The sequence below is a fragment of the Equus quagga genome, chromosome 5 (assembly GCF_021613505.1).
Source record: "Equus quagga isolate Etosha38 chromosome 5, UCLA_HA_Equagga_1.0, whole genome shotgun sequence".
NCBI classification, from domain to species: domain Eukaryota; kingdom Metazoa; phylum Chordata; class Mammalia; order Perissodactyla; family Equidae; genus Equus; species Equus quagga.
The window spans coordinates 48,200,132-48,218,307 of NC_060271.1; the positions used below are offsets into that span (position 1 = coordinate 48,200,132).

The 18,176-nt window shown below is 49.7% G+C and overlaps 1 protein-coding gene across 2 annotated transcripts in view; it reads left to right on the plus strand.

Annotated features, from left to right (window-relative positions):
* Window positions 1-17,673, plus strand: part of LOC124239477 (cyclin-dependent kinase 11B) — an 18,908-nt gene extending 1,235 nt beyond the window's left edge. Inside the window, exons 3-20 of one of the 2 annotated variants that reach the window (XM_046661488.1) lie at window positions 470-585; window positions 1,510-1,637; window positions 2,925-3,063; window positions 10,390-10,526; window positions 11,174-11,296; window positions 11,635-11,730; window positions 11,817-11,987; window positions 12,475-12,540; window positions 13,238-13,413; window positions 14,366-14,456; window positions 15,433-15,554; window positions 15,822-15,927; window positions 16,246-16,367; window positions 16,449-16,556; window positions 16,634-16,750; window positions 16,833-16,981; window positions 17,066-17,255; window positions 17,347-17,673. In XM_046661488.1, the coding sequence (XP_046517444.1) occupies window positions 470-585; window positions 1,510-1,637; window positions 2,925-3,063; window positions 10,390-10,526; window positions 11,174-11,296; window positions 11,635-11,730; window positions 11,817-11,987; window positions 12,475-12,540; window positions 13,238-13,413; window positions 14,366-14,456; window positions 15,433-15,554; window positions 15,822-15,927; window positions 16,246-16,367; window positions 16,449-16,556; window positions 16,634-16,750; window positions 16,833-16,981; window positions 17,066-17,255; window positions 17,347-17,439 (2,250 nt within the window). In that variant the 3' untranslated portion in view covers window positions 17,440-17,673. Of the gene's footprint in view, window positions 1-469; window positions 586-1,509; window positions 1,638-2,924; window positions 3,064-4,798; window positions 5,068-10,389; window positions 10,527-11,173; window positions 11,297-11,634; window positions 11,731-11,816; window positions 11,988-12,474; window positions 12,541-13,237; window positions 13,414-14,365; window positions 14,457-15,432; window positions 15,555-15,821; window positions 15,928-16,245; window positions 16,368-16,448; window positions 16,557-16,633; window positions 16,751-16,832; window positions 16,982-17,065; window positions 17,256-17,346 lie in introns of those variants that run through there. The other variant, XM_046661489.1, reaches the window with a different exon arrangement.
* Window positions 17,674-18,176: the final 503 nt, after the last annotated feature.

Consider the following 18,176-nt stretch of genomic DNA (forward strand, 5'->3'; position numbering starts at 1 on the left):
GTGGGCTCAGTGTAGACGCCTGACACACCCGGCCTAGAGAGTGTGGGCTCAGTGTAGATGCCTGACACACCCAGCACAGTGTGGGCTCAGTGTAGACGCTTGACACTCCTGGCATAGGGAGCGTGGGCTCAGTGTAGACACCTGACACACCCAGCCTAGAGAGCGTGGGTTCAGTGTAGATGCCTGACACACCCGGCCTAGAGAGCGTGGGCTCAGTGTAGACACCTGACATACCTGGCGCAGAGCGGATGCCCCTTCTCTCATGTGCTGGTTTCACATTCTCATCTCCGGTTCTCAGCTGGTTTTCTGTTGTAGTTTTAACGTCCCGGGCTTGGAGTGAAGGCTTTTTTATTATAATGTTGTCCGTTCAAAGTGCGAATGAAAGTTTGTTTTTGGATGTCAGCAAGGTTTATCATTAAAAGTGCACTTGTCTATGAGAAAAATGACTTGTTTTCTCCTTACTTCTTAGTCTGATGACCGGGATTCCAAGCGAGATTCCCTTGAGGAGGGGGAGCTGAGGGACCACCGCATGGAGATAACGATCAGGAACTCCCCGTACAGAAGAGAGGACTCCATGGAGGACAGGTGCGTGCAGGCGCTTCTCTGAGGCACGGGGCCTTTCTGGTGCTGCTCTGAAAGCTATGGTCGTGACGTCAGGTCCCCCTCCCACTGGAGGAGACACTCACATGGGGTCAGCTGTCACCTCACTCCTTATGGAGAGACTGAACGAGCCGTTATTCCTTTCTCTGTGCTTACTCTCGGGTCGAGTCAGCAACGTTTCCACAGTACGTTTACGTAATCGTGCTGTGTACTTGTAATGGTTAGTAAGCGACTGTCCAAAGTTTTGGGCAAATAAACCAAAACAGGGCTGAGAGATACCTGAGCCAGGCCTTTGAGCAGAAGTGGTCCAACTGAGGTCTGTCCTTTCTGACGTTTCTTCCTGCGCCAGGGTGTCTCCTCACTTGTTGCATTCTTGTATCCAGCATCAAATAATTAAAGGCAGCATAGCCAGGAATTAAGGTAGAAGGTGTAGGGTGTGAGTTCTTCCAAAATTTTGGTCATATAGTCAGTTGAAGATAACATTAAATGACCTTTACTAAGTTTGATTAAAATTGTGGGGCTTTTTTTTAAAACAGCCTTATTGCGATGTAAATGACAAACCGTACATATTTAAAGTGTGCATTTTGATACATTTTTACACACCTGTGAAACTGTCATTCTGATCAAGGTAATGAACATGTCCATCACCCCCTGAAGTTCCCTCAGAGGTGTTTTTGTTCCATATACTGCATTGATTTCTTACTTGTTCTTTTCATCTGAATCTGTGTTTAGTGTGCAGTTTTAGCTTAAGTTTTGTAATTAATAAAATTTTTTAAATCATGGTTCAGATTCAGTTATGTTCATGTTCTGAACCCTGCATTTTCCGGGGTTGGAAAACGCCGTAATATCTTGATGCTCTTTAGCATTACTTTCTCAAGCATGATGTGATGCTCTTGTATCTTATTTCAGAGGAGAGGAAGATGATTCTTTGGCTATCAAACCACCCCAGCAAATGTCTCGGAAAGAAAAGGCTCATCACAGGAAAGATGAAAAGAGAAAAGAGAAACGTCGGCATCGGAGTCATTCAGCAGAAGGGGGTACAGAAGCGTTTGTTTCTGTGTGTGTCATATTCAGGTGTGGTCTCTTTCCTGTTTCATAGTACTGCCTTCTCCAGAGCACAGCTGAAAGAGAAGAGAAAGTAAAATTTTAGCTAAAAGCGTAAATTTGTTGTAGATCATTCTGAATAGCTATTTCATTTTCCTTCTGGTGTTTTTCCCCCCCTTATTACATTGTTTGGGGGTAGTTTGTTTACATATAAAATTATCTTAATTTAGCAAGTGTAGGGGGAAAACACACCCTTCAATGGTAAATTGCCTTCACTGAAGAATGGATGCTTGGTAAAGTTCAAATAATGGGTTTGATCTCATACCACTATTAAGAGCTGCTTAGGGGTCCTGGGAAAACTAGACTTGGGGCCTGATTTAAATTTATCGTAAATGGAGTTGGTTAACAATGGTTTTATAACGTGAGGTAGAAAGCCCCTGAAAAGAGCTAAAGTTTGCCTGTACTCTTTATGACTAGTGATTTTTTATTTGGCTGGGAAGTATTCGCCCTGAACTAATGCTTGTTCCCAATCGTCTTCTTTTTTTTTTTCGTTTTTCCTCCCCAAAGCCCCAGTGCATAGTGTATATTCTAGTTGTAGGTCCTTCTAGTTCTTCTGCGTGAGCTGCTGCCACATCATGGCTGCTGACAGACGAGTGGTGTGGTTCCGCAACTGGGAAATGAACCCAGGCCACTGAAGTGGAGTGTGCTCAACTTTAACCACTAGGCCATCATGGCTGGCTCAGTGATTTTTTTTTTTTTTTTAAAGATTGGCACCTGAGCTAACAACTGTTGCCAATCTTTTTTTTTTTTGTCTTGCTTTATCTCCCCAAACCCCCCAGTACATAGTTGTATATCTTAGTTGCAGGTCCTTCTAGTTGTGGCGTGTGGGATGCTGCCTCAACGTGGCCTGACACGTGTTCGCGCCCAGGATCTGAACCCTGGGCCGCTGCAGCAGAGTGCACGAACTTAACCACTTGGCCACGGAGCCGGCCCTAGTGATTTTTTTTTTTTTTTTAATTATGAGACTGACATAGTCTAATCATAGTTCATTCAGTACAAGAAAGTAAAAATAGAAGATAGAAATCAATTTTATTATTATTTTTTTTTAATTGAAGGCTTACTGTATAAAGTTTTATGACTTCATATTTCTTGTTAAAGTAAAATCATGATTGCTTCTCCAGGTCATTAACTAAATATTTTTTCTTTTCTTCCCTGGGTATTTCCAAGTTACATTTTTGGAAGTTAAGTTTCCTTGCATGACACTTCTTATTTCTCATCAGGGAAGCATGCTAGAGTGAAAGAAAAAGAAAGAGAGCATGAACGTCGGAAGCGACACCGAGAAGAACAGGATAAAGCTCGCCGGGAATGGGAGAGACAAAAGAGGAGGGAGATGGCAAGAGAACATTCCAGGAGAGAGAGGTTAGTTAAGGAGCTTTAATTAAGCACTTCTGTTGGTCAGCATCCCATCAAGGCAATGAAAGAGATGATCATTTTGACACACAAATGAGAACTTGGCAATATGAAACAGATTTGGTGCAGAAGTGGTACATGCACATAGAGTCAGGGTGCAGTAAGCATTGGGGGTGATAACCAAGAGAATTGTGGTGAAGGAAGTGAGTTTTTCCTGTATCCTGAGGACAGAAATAAGTGTAAAATGATTGAGAGAAGATAATAAAGGGAATAGAAATCTGTGTGTTGGCTTCCTCCAGGTGGGGGCTTGTAGGGGGCTGCTCAGGAGCCAGATTGAGCAGGTCCTAACTCATGCCAGAGACCCCACATCAGTGTGTGAGACAGGCCTGGAGGAAGTGATGCTGCCAGAAGAAGCTGGAGCTCTGGTATAGGGATTCAGACATGAGGAGTGAAGGCAGGGTCAGACATGCAGCAGTAGGGAGGAAAAGGAAGACAGAGTGGGGAGAAAGGATCTTCCTAGACCTGTTAGCTGGCAACTGGTAAGGAGGAAGAGGAGCTGTAAATACCTCTGAGCTTAGTCCATCAGGGTATTGAGGGACATGCCCTGAGGGAGGAAGGGGACTGCTTCGCATGTTTCAGGTAGTGTGCTGTTTTCAAGTCAGCGAGGAGTGGGGCCATCTCAGAGACAGCTCATCCACGTATATAAGTTCTGACGGGGAATCGGTGCTCAGGAGAAGTCTGGAGTGCAGGGTGTTTCATCATCTGTTCAATCAACAAGTATTTATCGAGCACCTCCTCTGTACCAAGCACTGTTCTCAGTAGGTCTAGGCCAGGAAGACAAGGGAAATACATTGCTTAGGATTCTCTGGATGACAGCAGAAATAGACTCTGGTTCTTTCAAACCAAAAAAATGGAAAAGTAAGAAAGGAAATCCTAAAGGCCTTGAAACAGTGTGGGAGCTGGGACTCTAGCCTCTTGGGCATTAGTCTCCAGGTGCCCAGGAGGAAGCATCTGTTTAGTCCCAGATCCATTCTGCATGGCCCAGGAAAAGGGTACATAGGCCAGATGTGTACTGAGGTCATTTCCAGAGAAAGCTTGGGAGCTGGCCTGCTGCAAAGAGGGGAGAAGTAGAAGGGTGGGTTCTGACATTCCCAACAGCCAGGGCTGGGTGGCACAGGAACGTGAGGAGGGTGTGTGAGAAGAGCCTTTGTTGTTGTGGCGCAGAGGGTGGGAGAAGGTGAGGCGGTAAGGTAAAAGCCTGAAACCAGTGCAAGGCAAGCCCTGTGCTGACTGTCCATTGTGGGCTGATCACCCAGCTGTGCAGACACAGTGGTGACCCCATGGAAGCCAAGCTTGAAAATAAAAAGCATATGGAGAAAAACAGCAGTGACCAGCCTCTGCAAGGGAGACGATTCCCACATTTAGCCCAGAAGGTTACTAAAGCAATAGCAAGACTGAGGGAAAATTATTACAGTCTGGAGTTGCTGCAATACATTATCTAAAATGTCCAATTTTCAACACACAGGTTTTTTTTTGTTTCGTTTTGTTTTGAGGAAGATTAGGCCTGAGCTAACATCTGCTGCCAATCCTCCTCTTTTTGCTGAGGAAGACTAGCCCTGAGCTAACATCCATGCCCATCTTCCTCTACTTTATATGTGGGACATCTACCACAGCATGGCTTGCCAAGCAGTGCCATGTCCGCACTTGGGATCCAAACCGGCGAACCCCAGGCTGCTGAAGCAGAACGTGCGAACTTAACCGCTGCGCCACCAGGCCAGCCCCTCAACAAACAGTTTTGAGACATATAAAGAAAGAAGAAAGTATGACCCTGTTTTAAGAACAAAAGTATCAGTAGAAACTGAGTGTTGCCGATTTAGCAAAGACTTGGAAGCAAGGACCTTGAAGATGGAGCGGTAGAAAGTACGCATTCTGAAGAACAGACAGAAGAAAGATTGAAGAACAGCGAAGAGTCTCGAAGATCTGTGGGACAACATCCATTGTACCAACATCCAGGTAATGGCAGTCCCAGGAGGGAAGGGGGAAGGGGCACAAAGATGTTTGTTAAAATAATGGCTGAAAACTTCCCAAATTTGATGGAAAACATTTATCCACATATACAAGAAGCTCGGCAAAGCCCAAGTAGAATAAATACAAAGTTGTATCATAGTCAAACTGCTGAAAGCCAAAAAGAACGTCTTAAAAGGCTTAAAGAGAAAAACCGAAAAACAATCTACATCAAAAGGGGAGTTTCAGTACTATTGGTGGCTGACTTCTCATCAGAGACAGTGGAGGCCGGAAGGCATGGAACAGCACAGTCACCTGCTGAAAGAGGAACTGTCAGCAGGAACTCCCTATCCAGAAAAACGATTGTTCAAAGTGAGGGAAATAAAGACCTTCCCCGATGAACATAGATTGGTGGAGTTCACTGTTAGCACATGCCTTAATGAGAAATACTCAAGGAAGACCTTCAGGCTGAATGGAAATGACACCAGACAAAAGTCTGAAATCCACAGGAAGAAGAAGACGAGTACTGGAAGTGGTAAAAATGGACGTTAACATAGAAGAATCAATAAATATGTTTCTTCTCATGTTTTTTCTTTAAAAGACACAATTGTATGAAAGTAATTATTAAAACATTGTGTTGTTGTGTAATATATAACATGCACAGACTGCACAAAGGAGAAGGGAAGGAATGGAGCTGTGTTAGAATAGACTTTGTTTTACCAGGAGCAAGTTTGTATTAATCTGACAAGACACATACTGCAATCCCTAGAGCAACCACAAAGAAAATAACTTAAAAAAAAAATAGTAAAAATAACAGAGGAGTTAAAATAGTATACTAAAAGCTTTTGAGGGGCTGCTCCTGCCCCGTGCTCCCTCCATCTGCCTTTCACTTCCCAGCTGCCAAGATCTTGGAAGCTTTGAAGCTCAGCAAAGAAAGGAAATCCATTGAGAGCAGTCTGTAAAGAAATGCTTACGTACAAATGCTTCTTGCTCCTCCTGTCTAGACCACTGACTCCCAGTGACTCCTAGCACTCTTGAAGCCCATGCAGTAGGGGCCCTGAAGATTAAGCTTCATCAGCATCATGTTAGTCTTTTTCTGCCTATTTGAACATGCTGCATCAGTGAGAATGTAACTGGTTAAATGATATCTAGAAAGCTGAAGAAGACCTCTAGTAGGAACAAGCCGTGAAATCAAGTTTCAGGTCAATCTCGAGGTAGATATTACAGATTCTTAAGTGAACTGAAGATAAATGTTTTATAAAACTTTAAAGGTAGTTCTCCAACAGTAGAATAATTTCAGGATATGTAGCCTCTGAGAATAAGTCATTGCAGAGGAGATGTCAGCATCACAGTGGAGTGAGCTGTTCCTTTAGTCTCTTCCCCACTAAGTTACAGCCAAGTGGACATTCATTAACCAACAGAGGATTCCCTACAAAGCACAATAGGACGTCTGAGAGGTCCACACAGCCATACATCTGAAGGTGGGGTACTGGATCCCCAGGAAGCAGTGGAAGGAGGTGAGCGGATCCCCTCGTCTTTCCCAGCAGCAGTGATCTGGGTCACAGGTCCTCATGCAGCAACACACACACGACTGTAAGAGGAGGTGGGGGAGCAGGCAGGCCTACACACAAATGCTTTTGCTTTCAGAGTTGCAGCCTGCCCACAAGAATACTCCATACCAAATGGCACAGCTCAGCCACCACATGGGCACCCCCACTAAGCACAGCAGCCCAGGTGAACCACCTGTGAGCACAGAGCAGACCACACACGTACCAAAGAAAGTGCCCCTCCACCCTACCTGGCACACTAGCTTGGCTGGTCTCTGGCCAAGGCAGCGGATCTGCACCAGAGCACCTGTGCATGCATGTGTGCCCCACCAAGCAGCTGCACCCAGCGGGCACATGCAGACAAGCCTTATCAGCACAACTTCCAGCAGATGCAGCAGGTTCAGAAAACAGCTCCTGCCCTCCCCTCCAAAGTGGTGGGAGACAGAATCTGTGACCTGTACTTCCACAATGCAGTACCAAAGGGTCACTTCAAACACCACGAAGAACTGCATTAACACTCCAGAGCAGAAGGAAAATGACAAGTCTCCAGAAACCAATTCTGAAGTCACAGGAATTTACAATCTAAATGACAGACAAATCAAAATAGCTATCATAAAGAAACTCAATGAGTTACAAGGAAACTCGGAAAGACAGTTCAATGACTTCAGGAATAAAATTAATGAGAAGAAAGAATTCTTCACAAGAGATTGAAACTCTAAAAAGAAAAACCAAACACAAATTCTGGAGATGAAGAACACAATGAATGGGATAAAAAACAATATAGAAACTTTAAAAAACAGAGCTGATATTATGGAGGACAGAATTAGTAATTTAGAGGACAGAAATATAGAAATGCTTCACGTGGAGGAGGAGAGAGAACTAAGACTTAAAAATTCTTATTTAAACCCCAAACGGAGAAACAGGAACAAAAAAGAATACATAGAAAAAACAATAGTAGATCTAGCCATATCCGTAATTAAATGTGAAATGGTCTCTGTAACCCAGACAAGGGAGAGATTGTTGGAAAAGCTGATCCAACTACATGCCATCTATAAGAGGAACGTGTCAGAGTCAGAGACAAAACTAGGTTGAGAATGAAAGGATGGAAGAAGATACAGCATGCAGGCACGACCACAGAGAGCTTAAATGGATACGAGAACGTCAGGCAAAATAGGCGGTAAGACCAGTATTAAAACAGAGGACTTTGTAACAACAGAAGGTGAACACAGCTGAAACGTAGGATGATGGTAAATGTTTGTGCACCTCACAAGAGAGTTCAAAAGTACATGAAGCAAAAACAGAGAATTGAAAGGAGAAATAGATAACTTATTGATTATAGTTGGAAACTTCACCATAGAGATGGAAATTTCTCTAGTCCATAGAACAACCAGAGAAAGTCAACAAGCGTCTAGAAAATTTGGAAAAGACTATCAACCGACTCAGTCTAACTGGTCTGTGCATGCAACACTCCATCCATAGCTGCAGGGTACACATTCATTTCAAGAACTCAGAGGACATTTTCCAACGTAGATTAACACCGTATAATCTCAGAAGAATTGAGGGCCTGGCCCCGTGGCCAAGTGGTTGAGTTCACGCGCTCCACTTTGGCGGCCCAGGGTTTCACCAGTTCAGATCCTGGGCACAGACATGGCACTGCTCGTCAAGCCATGCTGAGGCAGCATCCCACACAGCACAACCAGAAGGACCCACAACTAGACAACTATGTAGCAGGGAGCTTTGGGCAGAAGAAGAAGAAAAAGACACACACAAAAGAAGATTGGCAACAGATGTTAGCTCAGGTGCCAATCTTTAAAAACAAGAAGTATTGACATCATGCAAAGTATGCCCTCCTACCACAAAAGAACTAAGAAGTCAGCAACAGAAAGAAATCTGGGGAAATCCTCAAATGTTTGGAAATCCAACAACCTATTTCTGAATAATCCACGACCCGAAAAACAAATTGTAAGGAAGAATAGAAAATATTTTGAGCTAAATGAAAACAAATACAATGTGTTAAAACAGGGATGCAGGGGCCGGCTCCGTGGCCGGGTGGTTAAGTTTGCGCACTCCGGTGCGGCGGCCCAGGGTTCGGATCCTGGGCGCGGACATGGCACCGCTCGTCAGGCCACATTGAGGCGGCGTCCCACATCCCACAACTAAAGGGACCTGCAACTCAGATGTACAACTGTGTACAGGGTGGGTTTAGGGAGATAAAGCAGAAAAAAAAAAAAAAAAAAGATTGGCAACAGTTGTTAGCCCAGGTGCCAATCTTTAAAAAAAATAAATAAGATTGGCAACAGTTGTTAGCCCAGGTGCCAGTCTTAAAACAAAAACAAAACACACAGGGATGCAGCCAAAGCTGTGCTTAAGAGTAGAATGTTTTGGCTTTAAGCACCTGTATCAAAAAAGGAAGTTGCTAAATCAATAACATAGGCTTTTACCCAAGGAAACTAGAAAAAAAGAGAAGCAGACTGAACCCAACGCAAGCAGAAGAAATGTCCAGAAAATCCAAAGCAGAGAGAAAGCAGACTCATGGGGGTGGGAACTGACCACAGATGGACAAAAGGGGGCATGTTGGGATTATGAGACTGTTTTAAAACTGGCTCATGGTGATGGTTGCACAATTTCACAAATTTGTGAAAAATTGAACTGTGGTTGAATTGTATATGTAAGTTATACTTCAGCTTTCATTTTGAAATAGTGTGGACTGAGGTATTTACAGAATAGTACCTAGACTTCTGCAGCCCTTGTCCTGCTTCCAGCTGTGACACCTGATGTAGATCAGTGTGGGTGCAGTACTGGTGACGACACCACAGCTTGTTTCATGTTCATCATTTTTGTTTTTTGAGGAAGATTAGCCCTGAGCTAACATCTGCTGCCAATCCTCCTCTTGGCTGAGGAAGACTGGCCCTGAGCTAATATCCGTGCCCATCTTCCTCTACTTTATATGTGGGACACCTGCCACAGCATGGCTTTCTGAGCAGTGCCATGTCCACACCTGGGATCCAAGCTGCGCCACTGGGCCACCCGCCACCCGGCCCCCCCCCCGCCCTGTGTTCACCATTTTTGCTTGTGCTTGTTTCTGTGTGCTTTATGATACTTTTTTTAAAAAATGTGTTAACTTTTCAGATCATATTTGGACGTAACTCTCTAGGGACATGAAAGTTAACTATGACTGATCAGTTTTCAGTACTCGGCCATCTTATGGTGCAGCCAGCCACACATATTTCGGTCACTGATATTTCCTATGTTCCGAATGACACCGGGCCTCCTCCTTGAAGCAGCTTCCCCACTGCCCCACATGACCACATTCATGCCCACGTTATCTCTTCACCGGGCTGGGCTGGGGAATGGCCTGGGTGCACCTGCCACAGGATCCAGTGAGGTGGGTAGGATGGGGCCCCAGACCTAAATCTGTGGTTCCCCCACCCCACCTTTTGCAGATGGACTCTCCATGCCTTTGTAGCCCATGAAAACTTAGCTCATGAAGGTGGATTTAAAATGGGCCATCACACATATTTGGGGAAATTCTTGATGCGTCTTAGTAGAACTACGTAACAGAAGCATCCTAGAACCAGTGGGTTTCTTGTCCTAACAGGTGACTCTGTTATGGCTCTTTAGGAACAGTGCTCTCAGGGTGTGCCCATGTATATTCTGCTTTTACAAAGCCCTTTGTGTGTTGAACAACCTGAGAAGGCAATTTATAAATTGAAGCAAAAAGCCCTGGGGTGAAAAAGAAAACTTTGTGTTTGGGGAAAACAAAGTTGGTGTGTGCTGGTCCCAGGGACCGTCTGGAGCAGCTGGAAAGGAAGCGAGAGCGGGAGCGCAAGCTGCGGGAGCAGCAGAAGGAGCAGCGGGAGCAGAAGGAGCGGGAGCGGCGTGCCGAGGAACGGCGCAAGGAGCGCGAGGCCCGCAGGGAAGGTGTGGGCAAGCCTGGGGCTGGGGCGTGGGTGACCCCAAGCTGCTCCCTGGGGTGAGTGGGGGCTGCCCAGGGGCCAGGGCAGTGCAGCTGAGAACAGCCAGCCGTATGGGGTGCATATGCGTGTGGACACCAGCGCCCCTGAGGTGGAAGTCAGTGCGGGCTTGGGGACTCTGGAAGGTAGCGGAGCAAAGGGACAGGCCATGAGGCACAGGGTTCAAGCCCTGACCCCGTGCTGCCTTGCTGAAGAAGGCAGTGGGTCGTATGCAGCGGAGCAGCACCCAAGGATGTGTGGCCAGGGGCAGGCCCAGGCCTGGTGCTTGACAGCTGGACCCAGTGTCCTCTGTGTCTACTGCCCACCAGTTAGGCACAGGCTTGAAGAGGCAGGTTCTTGGCCCCTTCCTTTTTGGCCAGTAGAGATCAGTCCAGAAGGTTTACCTGGGTCCTCAGAGTTGGCTCACAGCCTCCAGGCTGGACTATGTCTCCTTGGCTTCTTGGCTTCTGTCCCGGTGCTGTTAGCAAGTGCCTGTGCTATGCACAAATGGGCTGTCACCATCAGCAGAGGTGTAGGTGGGAGATGACCGAGGGAGGGCCCTGTTGGAAGACAGTGCAGCCAGCACCTCTTCTGCTCTGTTCTCTTGTGTGCCAGTTTCTGCACATCACCGAACAATGAGAGAAGACTATGGTGATAAAGTGAAGGCAAGCCACTGGAGTCGCAGCCCACTACGGCCGCCCCGAGAGAGGTTTGAGCTGGGAGACGGCCGGAAGCCAGGTGAGCCAGGCAGCACTTGCTCAGGGAACAGCATGGTATGGTTCTTTGCCTGGGAATTTTTGAGCATAAAGACTTGGTTTTTTCCCACAATAAAATGATTTGCTAAAGTGTTTCCATGCTACATGACAGGGACCATTACCATTTGTGTGAAGTAAGTTTATGTATTTGTCAGGTGGAACATTTGTTACTGGTCCTTCAAAGAGTTGTTCCAGCCAAGTAGCTGTAGATGAGCTGTTTTTCATACAATTAGAAGGTAGTCTTTATATGAAAGGTACCGTCTGATCGTGTTTTTTTAAAAACATTTCTTCAAATTCACTTTTGATGGTTTGTTTCATAAGTAAAAGAAGAGAAAATGGAAGAGAGAGACCTGCTGTCTGACTTACAAGATATCAGTGATAGCGAGAGGAAAACCAGCTCAGCCGAGTCTTCATCAGGTAGCTGCGTCCACCTGGCTGAGGCTGACTCTGCTACTGTGACGGGAGGGTCCGCCAAACTCACTTCGGCTGTTTTCTTCCTAAAGCGGAATCAGGGTCAGGTTCTGAGGAGGAAGAGGAGGAGGAGGAGGAAGAGGAGGAGGAAGAGGGCAGCAGCAGTGAAGAATCAGAGGAAGAGGAGGAGGAGGAGGAAGAAGAGGAAGAGGAAGAGGAGGAGACAGGGAGCAACTCCGAGGATGCGTCTGGACAGTCAGCTGGTGAGGAGAGTGTGGCTGGGCGGTTTAATATGAGGCTTTAGAAATTACAGACGGGGGCTGGCCTGGTAGTGTAATGGTTAAGTTCACAAGCTCTGCTTGGGCAGTCTGGGGTTCGCAGGTGCAGACCTACACACCACTCATCAAGCCATGCTATGGCAGTGTCCCACACACAAAAAATAGAGGAAGATTGGCACAGATGTTAGCTCAGTAACAATCTTCCTTGCCAAAAAAAAAGAAGAAATTACAGAAAAGTAAGTTGAAGTCTAATTTAAAAATATTTCCAAATTGAAAATGCCTTGCTCTCTGGGCCTCACGTAAGACCCCCAAATTGGTTCTTTAGAGTTCTTCTTGCTTTCTGTCAGCTAAAGTAGACCCTTGTTTCTGCTTGTGGAGCGTCGAGGAGCCCTAGAACGGGACAGATCCCAGACCAGCCCTCGGCTTGGTGCCGGCCCTGCAGATCTGAGCAGAGGCCTGTTTTCTCTTGCAGAAGAAGTGAGTGAAGAAGAAATGAGTGAAGACGAAGAGCGAGAGAGTGAAAACCACATCTTAGTTGGTAAGAGGTCTCCTTACTAGAGTTTTTTTTTCCTCATCTGTCCCTAAGTGTGGTGACACTTTTTTTATAGTTGTGGGCATGACTGCATGGCAGTCTATTAAAGTAAACCACTCTCCAAGGTATGTCACACCGCAGAAGCCACAGGGCGTCCCTGTCCTGGTGGTGTCCAGTGACTGAGCTGACTCGCTGAGAGACTTGCTCCCTGAGAACCACAGGGTTGGCCTCTTGTGACCATGGAGGCCGGCATTCCTTAGAGCAGACAGTGCTAACGGAAGGCCGCCATGGGTGCTGCAGTGACTGGGACACTGAGCAGGGCTGGGAGACTCCAGCTGGGCCTGGCCTCAGCACAGGGGACGGTGAACAGCAACTCAGGTTCCACTGTAGGACAGTCATGGGCGAGGGACTGACGTGGCCTCCAGCGGGCAGCAAGGCTGTGCTCTCAGGGCTTGACAGACAGGTTCTCGGTGGGCAGGCCTCCAAACTCAGCATCTGATCAGTGGCTCACAGTGGTCACAGCTGAGCCGGTGGGCTCCAAGACCCAGTGCTGTCTGTCTAGGGCAGCGGGACACGCAGTTGGTATGCAGCGCCCTGGGATGACTCCTGTGTGGCGTCTTCTTGCACTCGGTGTCCCACCCCAAAGCGGGAGGGGGTTTGTGACGCTTGTTCCTTGTTCCATAATCGGGTTTAACTTTTGAAGTTCCAGAGTCACGATTTGACCGAGATTCCGGGGAGAGTGAAGAAGGGGAGGAAGAAGTGGGCGAGGGCACCCCGCAGAGCAGCGCCCTGACCGAAGGAGATTTCGTGCCCGACTCTCCAGCCTTGTCGCCCATTGAGCTCAAACAGGAGCTGCCAAAGTACCTGCCTGCCCTGCAGGTCAGATGCCCTCTCCACCCAAGGGCCAGCTCTGCTTTCTCATCATGGTCACAGCTGGTGGCTGAGAGCAGAACCCGGAGCCCCAGTGTGGGTGTCCAGCACCTGAGGGGGCCAGGCTGCCTGTACAGTGAATGTCGCTGGCCAGGCTCAGCCATCAGCCTCCCACACACCCATGCTCATGGTCTAGCCTATCACCTGGCAGCACTGGTGGGAAAATGGCTCCCAAGACCCCAGCCAGGACACCCACAGGGGCCCCCACATGGGGCAGGCAGGTAGCCTTGAGGGGTGGCCGGTTCTGTAGTCATTCCTCTTGCTGCCTGGGCTGACTGCCCTGTCGCTTGCTGTGCAGGGGTTGTGGCACCGTGGCAGGAGGCGGCACACATTTTCTTTTAGGTGAAATGTCAGGAAGGAAGGATGCCACCGGGAAGGACTTGGGGAGGGACAGGTCCTAAGGGGCAGGTGCTCTGGGTATCCACGGGCAGAAGGCTTCTCTCTGGCAAACATGCTGTGCCTCAGTCTGGCACCCCTGGGCTACCTTAGCAGCTCTGCTGGGTAGAGCTTCTGTGAGTGTGAGCCTGGCCACCTGCCACTCCGAGCTGACGGCAGCCCAGCCCTGAGTGCCAGGACCAGCGAGGCGTGCATGGAGAGAAGGTGCTGAGGGCATGGCGCTGCAGTGGGCCACTCCTGTCCTTGGTGTTATCTTAATCAGAACCTGTAGGCCAGGCCAGGCCTGGCTGGAAGGATGTGCCCTTGGGCAGCCTTGTCCACGTTGGTTTTATTTCATAATAAAGGGGCGCATGCTCACTGAACAAAACAGAAGTGGGAGAAGAAAGTTACTCCTGGCCCCGCCACCCAAGCACACTTTGGGCCCTCCTGAGATTTCCAAGTAGGGGTTGCTGCGGGCTATGTGTGACTGTGGCTATCACACCCTCATGCTGGTGCTTCCTCCCAGGGCTGTCGGAGCGTGGAGGAGTTCCAGTGCCTGAACAGGATCGAAGAAGGCACTTATGGGGTGGTCTACAGAGCAAAGGACAAGAAAACAGGTGGGTAGGGTCCCAGGGTGGTCCCCCAAAGGGAAGAGAAGATGTGGGGCAGAGACTAGGTGGCCCAGAGAGCCTGGTCAGCAGAGGCCTGTCCTTGGGCAGGAAGGAATCCCTCCTGAGGAACATTGTCCTCCAGTGCACCTGCTGCACTGTCACAGGCCCATTCGGTACACACAAGCCCTGCTCAGTCCCCACACTGGCTCTAGGAGGGAGTTTGGGTGTCCTGCCCCAGTCACAGCCGTGCACGGGATGCTAAGGTGCAAGCCCGGGAGATCCTGGCCCCTGGCACCTTCAGCATTGAGATCATTGAACACCCAGTTCCATATGCTCCCAGGAGTCACCCCTCCCCTGGTGCTGAGCCAAGGCCTCACCTTACCTGGCCACACCAGGTTGTGACTCATGGGTGACACACACCTGAGCAGTTGACCCTCTGGTGCCTCTGGAGGCCAGAGGTCAGCCTGATCAGGAGTCTGCTGCTTGCTTGTGACAGCAGGTGACTCAGCTCCACAGGGGAGTGCGGAGTTAGCCGGGCGAGTGCCTGGGAGCTGCCGGGGCATTGACCTTGAGCCACGGCACCTGAGCAGGTGTATGAGCTTCGGAGTTAGAAGTGCCCCAGTGCCCTGGCTGGGTCTTGAGAAGTCACAGTGGCTGTCTGAGACCCTGTGAGCCTAGGCAGTGTCTGTGTGCTGGGCTGACACAGTTTGCCCCGTCTCCTCATGATCACAGGAGGGGCACAGGCATAAATGGGAAGATTCTCCTTAGTGGTTCTGGACAAAAGCTGATCTGGAAACGTGCCTCATGTTTCTACCAGACCACAAGTTGGGGCTTTTCCTCCTGGTTAATATCCTATGGGAGCTCCCACTTAAGACGAGACCTCTGACTGCAAGATGCAGAAGGCTTTGTACGTCCTGACAGATCTTAGTGTTCACAGAACAATGTTGTCTCAGCATCTGTCTTTAAACTGTTTTCTTTTCAGATGAAATTGTGGCTCTGAAGCGGCTGAAAATGGAGAAGGAGAAGGAGGGCTTTCCGATTACCTCGCTGAGGGAGATCAACACCATCCTTAAGGCGCAGCACCCCAACATCGTCACCGTCAGAGTAAGGCGGTCCCAGCCCAATGCACCTCTGCCCCGAGAGGGTCGTGCGATTCACATTCCCCTGCGTCTAGCAAGCTCTTTCACAAACAGTGTGAAAGTGAACACTCACCTCCAGAAATGCCAGGCCCTTCATAGTTGTCTCACTTATAGATCCCTGCTGTCACCCAGGGTCTGTGCCCTGGGATTTCAGGTTTCCTGGGAGAGCCAGTGGTCACAGGGGTGGGGCCTGGGGGTACCCGGTGCCAACAGACCTGCTGTTGTTTCCTAGGAAATAGTCGTGGGCAGCAACATGGACAAGATCTACATCGTAATGAACTACGTGGAGCACGACCTCAAGAGCCTGATGGAGACCATGAAGCAGCCTTTCCTGCCAGGTAGCACCTGCAGGAGTTAGTGCCAGAGATGTGGCCCTCTGACCCATGTCCCCCTCGAGATGTCTGACCCTCAGCCTGCCTGGGCCATGGGCAGCATCCCTAGAGGTGGAAGGAGTGCTGACCTTGTAACTCTGATTGTGTCACACTGTGTGCATGAGGGCCTGTGTGTGCAGGGGTGTGTGTGTGCATGAGGGCCACCCGGGGCAGGAATGTTCCCAGGATAAACACACCCTGAGAAGGGGTTTGCTGCTAAGGTGGGTAGATAACCCAGGGGGACCAGCCCTCTGCAGGGCCACATAGTGACCTCTTGCTGTTCAGGGGAGGTGAAGACCCTGATGATCCAGCTGCTGCGCGGCGTGAAGCACCTACACGACAACTGGATCCTGCACCGCGACCTTAAGACGTCCAACCTGCTGCTGAGCCATGCCGGCATCCTCAAGGTGAGCCCGAGGGGCCCAGCCTGAGGGTTGTCTGCTCCCGGCCACAGGAGCTCGCCCACAACCTGCCCTCTGCCCTTGCAGGTGGGGGACTTTGGGCTGGCGCGGGAGTATGGGTCCCCTCTGAAGGCCTATACCCCAGTTGTTGTGACCCTGTGGTACCGCGCCCCAGAGCTGCTGCTCGGTGCCAAGGTGAGTACCAGGGTGTGGGGGGGCCTGCCCTGTGTGTGTGGCCCCACCAGCCCCTGAGCATGTCCTTGGTCTCCCAGGAGTACTCCACAGCCGTGGACATGTGGTCAGTGGGCTGCATCTTTGGAGAGCTGCTAACTCAGAAGCCGTTGTTTCCTGGGAAGTCAGAAATTGATCAGATCAACAAAGTGTTTAAGGTGGGTCTTGGCCAGCGATGTGGGGGTTGGTGGGATCCTTCTCTACAGGGTGGGGTCAACTTGAGACGTCCCTCTCCTTTAGGACCTGGGGACCCCCAGTGAGAAAATCTGGCCGGGCTACAATGACCTCCCTGCGGTCAAGAAGATGACCTTCACTGAGTACCCATACAACAACCTCCGCAAACGCTTTGGGGCCCTGCTCTCGGACCAGGGCTTCGACCTCATGAACAAGTGAGTGTGAGGACGGGTGGCCACTCCCTTCCCAAGCGTGCCCTCCCCCACCGCGCTGGGTTCCACATGCCCTTGTTCTCCCAGGTTCCTGACCTACTTTCCTGGGCGGAGAGTCAATGCAGAGGACGGTCTCAAGCATGAGTATTTCCGCGAGACCCCGCTCCCCATCGACCCCTCAATGTTCCCTACGTGGCCCGCCAAGAGCGAGCAGCAAAGGGTGAAGCGTGGTACCAGCCCGCGGCCCCCCGAGGGAGGCCTGGGCTACAGCCAGCTGGTGAGTGGCGGGCTGGTGGGGGAAGGGCAGCAGGGGTATCCTCGAGGTGGGGTGGCCTGGCAGGGGCCCCACGGTACCACTTGTTTCCCAGGGTGATGATGACTTGAAGGAGACTGGCTTCCACCTCACCACCACCAACCAGGGGGCCTCAGCTGCAGGCCCAGGCTTCAGCCTCAAGTTCTGAGGTTCACAGTGGTCCCCAGACCAACTCCTGGGAGCACCAACCGATAAGGCTCAACTGGGACTGGGGCAGGTGCTGAGGTCCTGCCTGACTGGATGCAGCTGTGCCAGCCAGGGCTGCATGGGTCGCAGCTTCAAGTTTTAGACTGCTGGTCTTGTTGGGTTTTCCATGTTTTGTTTTTATCTTGGCTTGTAAATTTGTAGAATTAAATAACATTTTCCTTGTTGTGGAACGAAAGGCTGTGTTTTTTCAGATATATTAGGCTTTCTCCACAAGGAGAGGGTGGGTGTCTGCAGGTGGCCACGGTGAATGGCCCATCCCCTGAACACACACTTGGCTGTGGTGACCACAGGGGGTCGTGCCGGTCACATGCTGGCCAAGGTTTGAAATGGAGCTATGGCGGGATTTTCCTACTTTTTAATCTTGAGGCTCCTGCGTGGCACCTTCCTGCCCCTCCCCTGGGGCGTCCACAGCCCCCAGCTCCCCAGGCCCCCCAGAGCTGGGTATGTGAGCTCTCGCCATAGTGGGTTTTACACAAGGTGATTACATGATTCGAGATGCAGTATTCTCGGAGGAAAGCTCTGGTGCGTCCTTTCAGCAGCTGGCCTCGAGCTAGTGCTGCCTGGAGGGGAGCTCGGGCCACGCTCTGTGGCAGCAGGACTCAGCCTCTGACCTGACGTGGGCTGAGCTCTTCCTGGCTTGCTGGGCCTCCAGCTCCTGGTCTAGCCAGACAAGGTGTC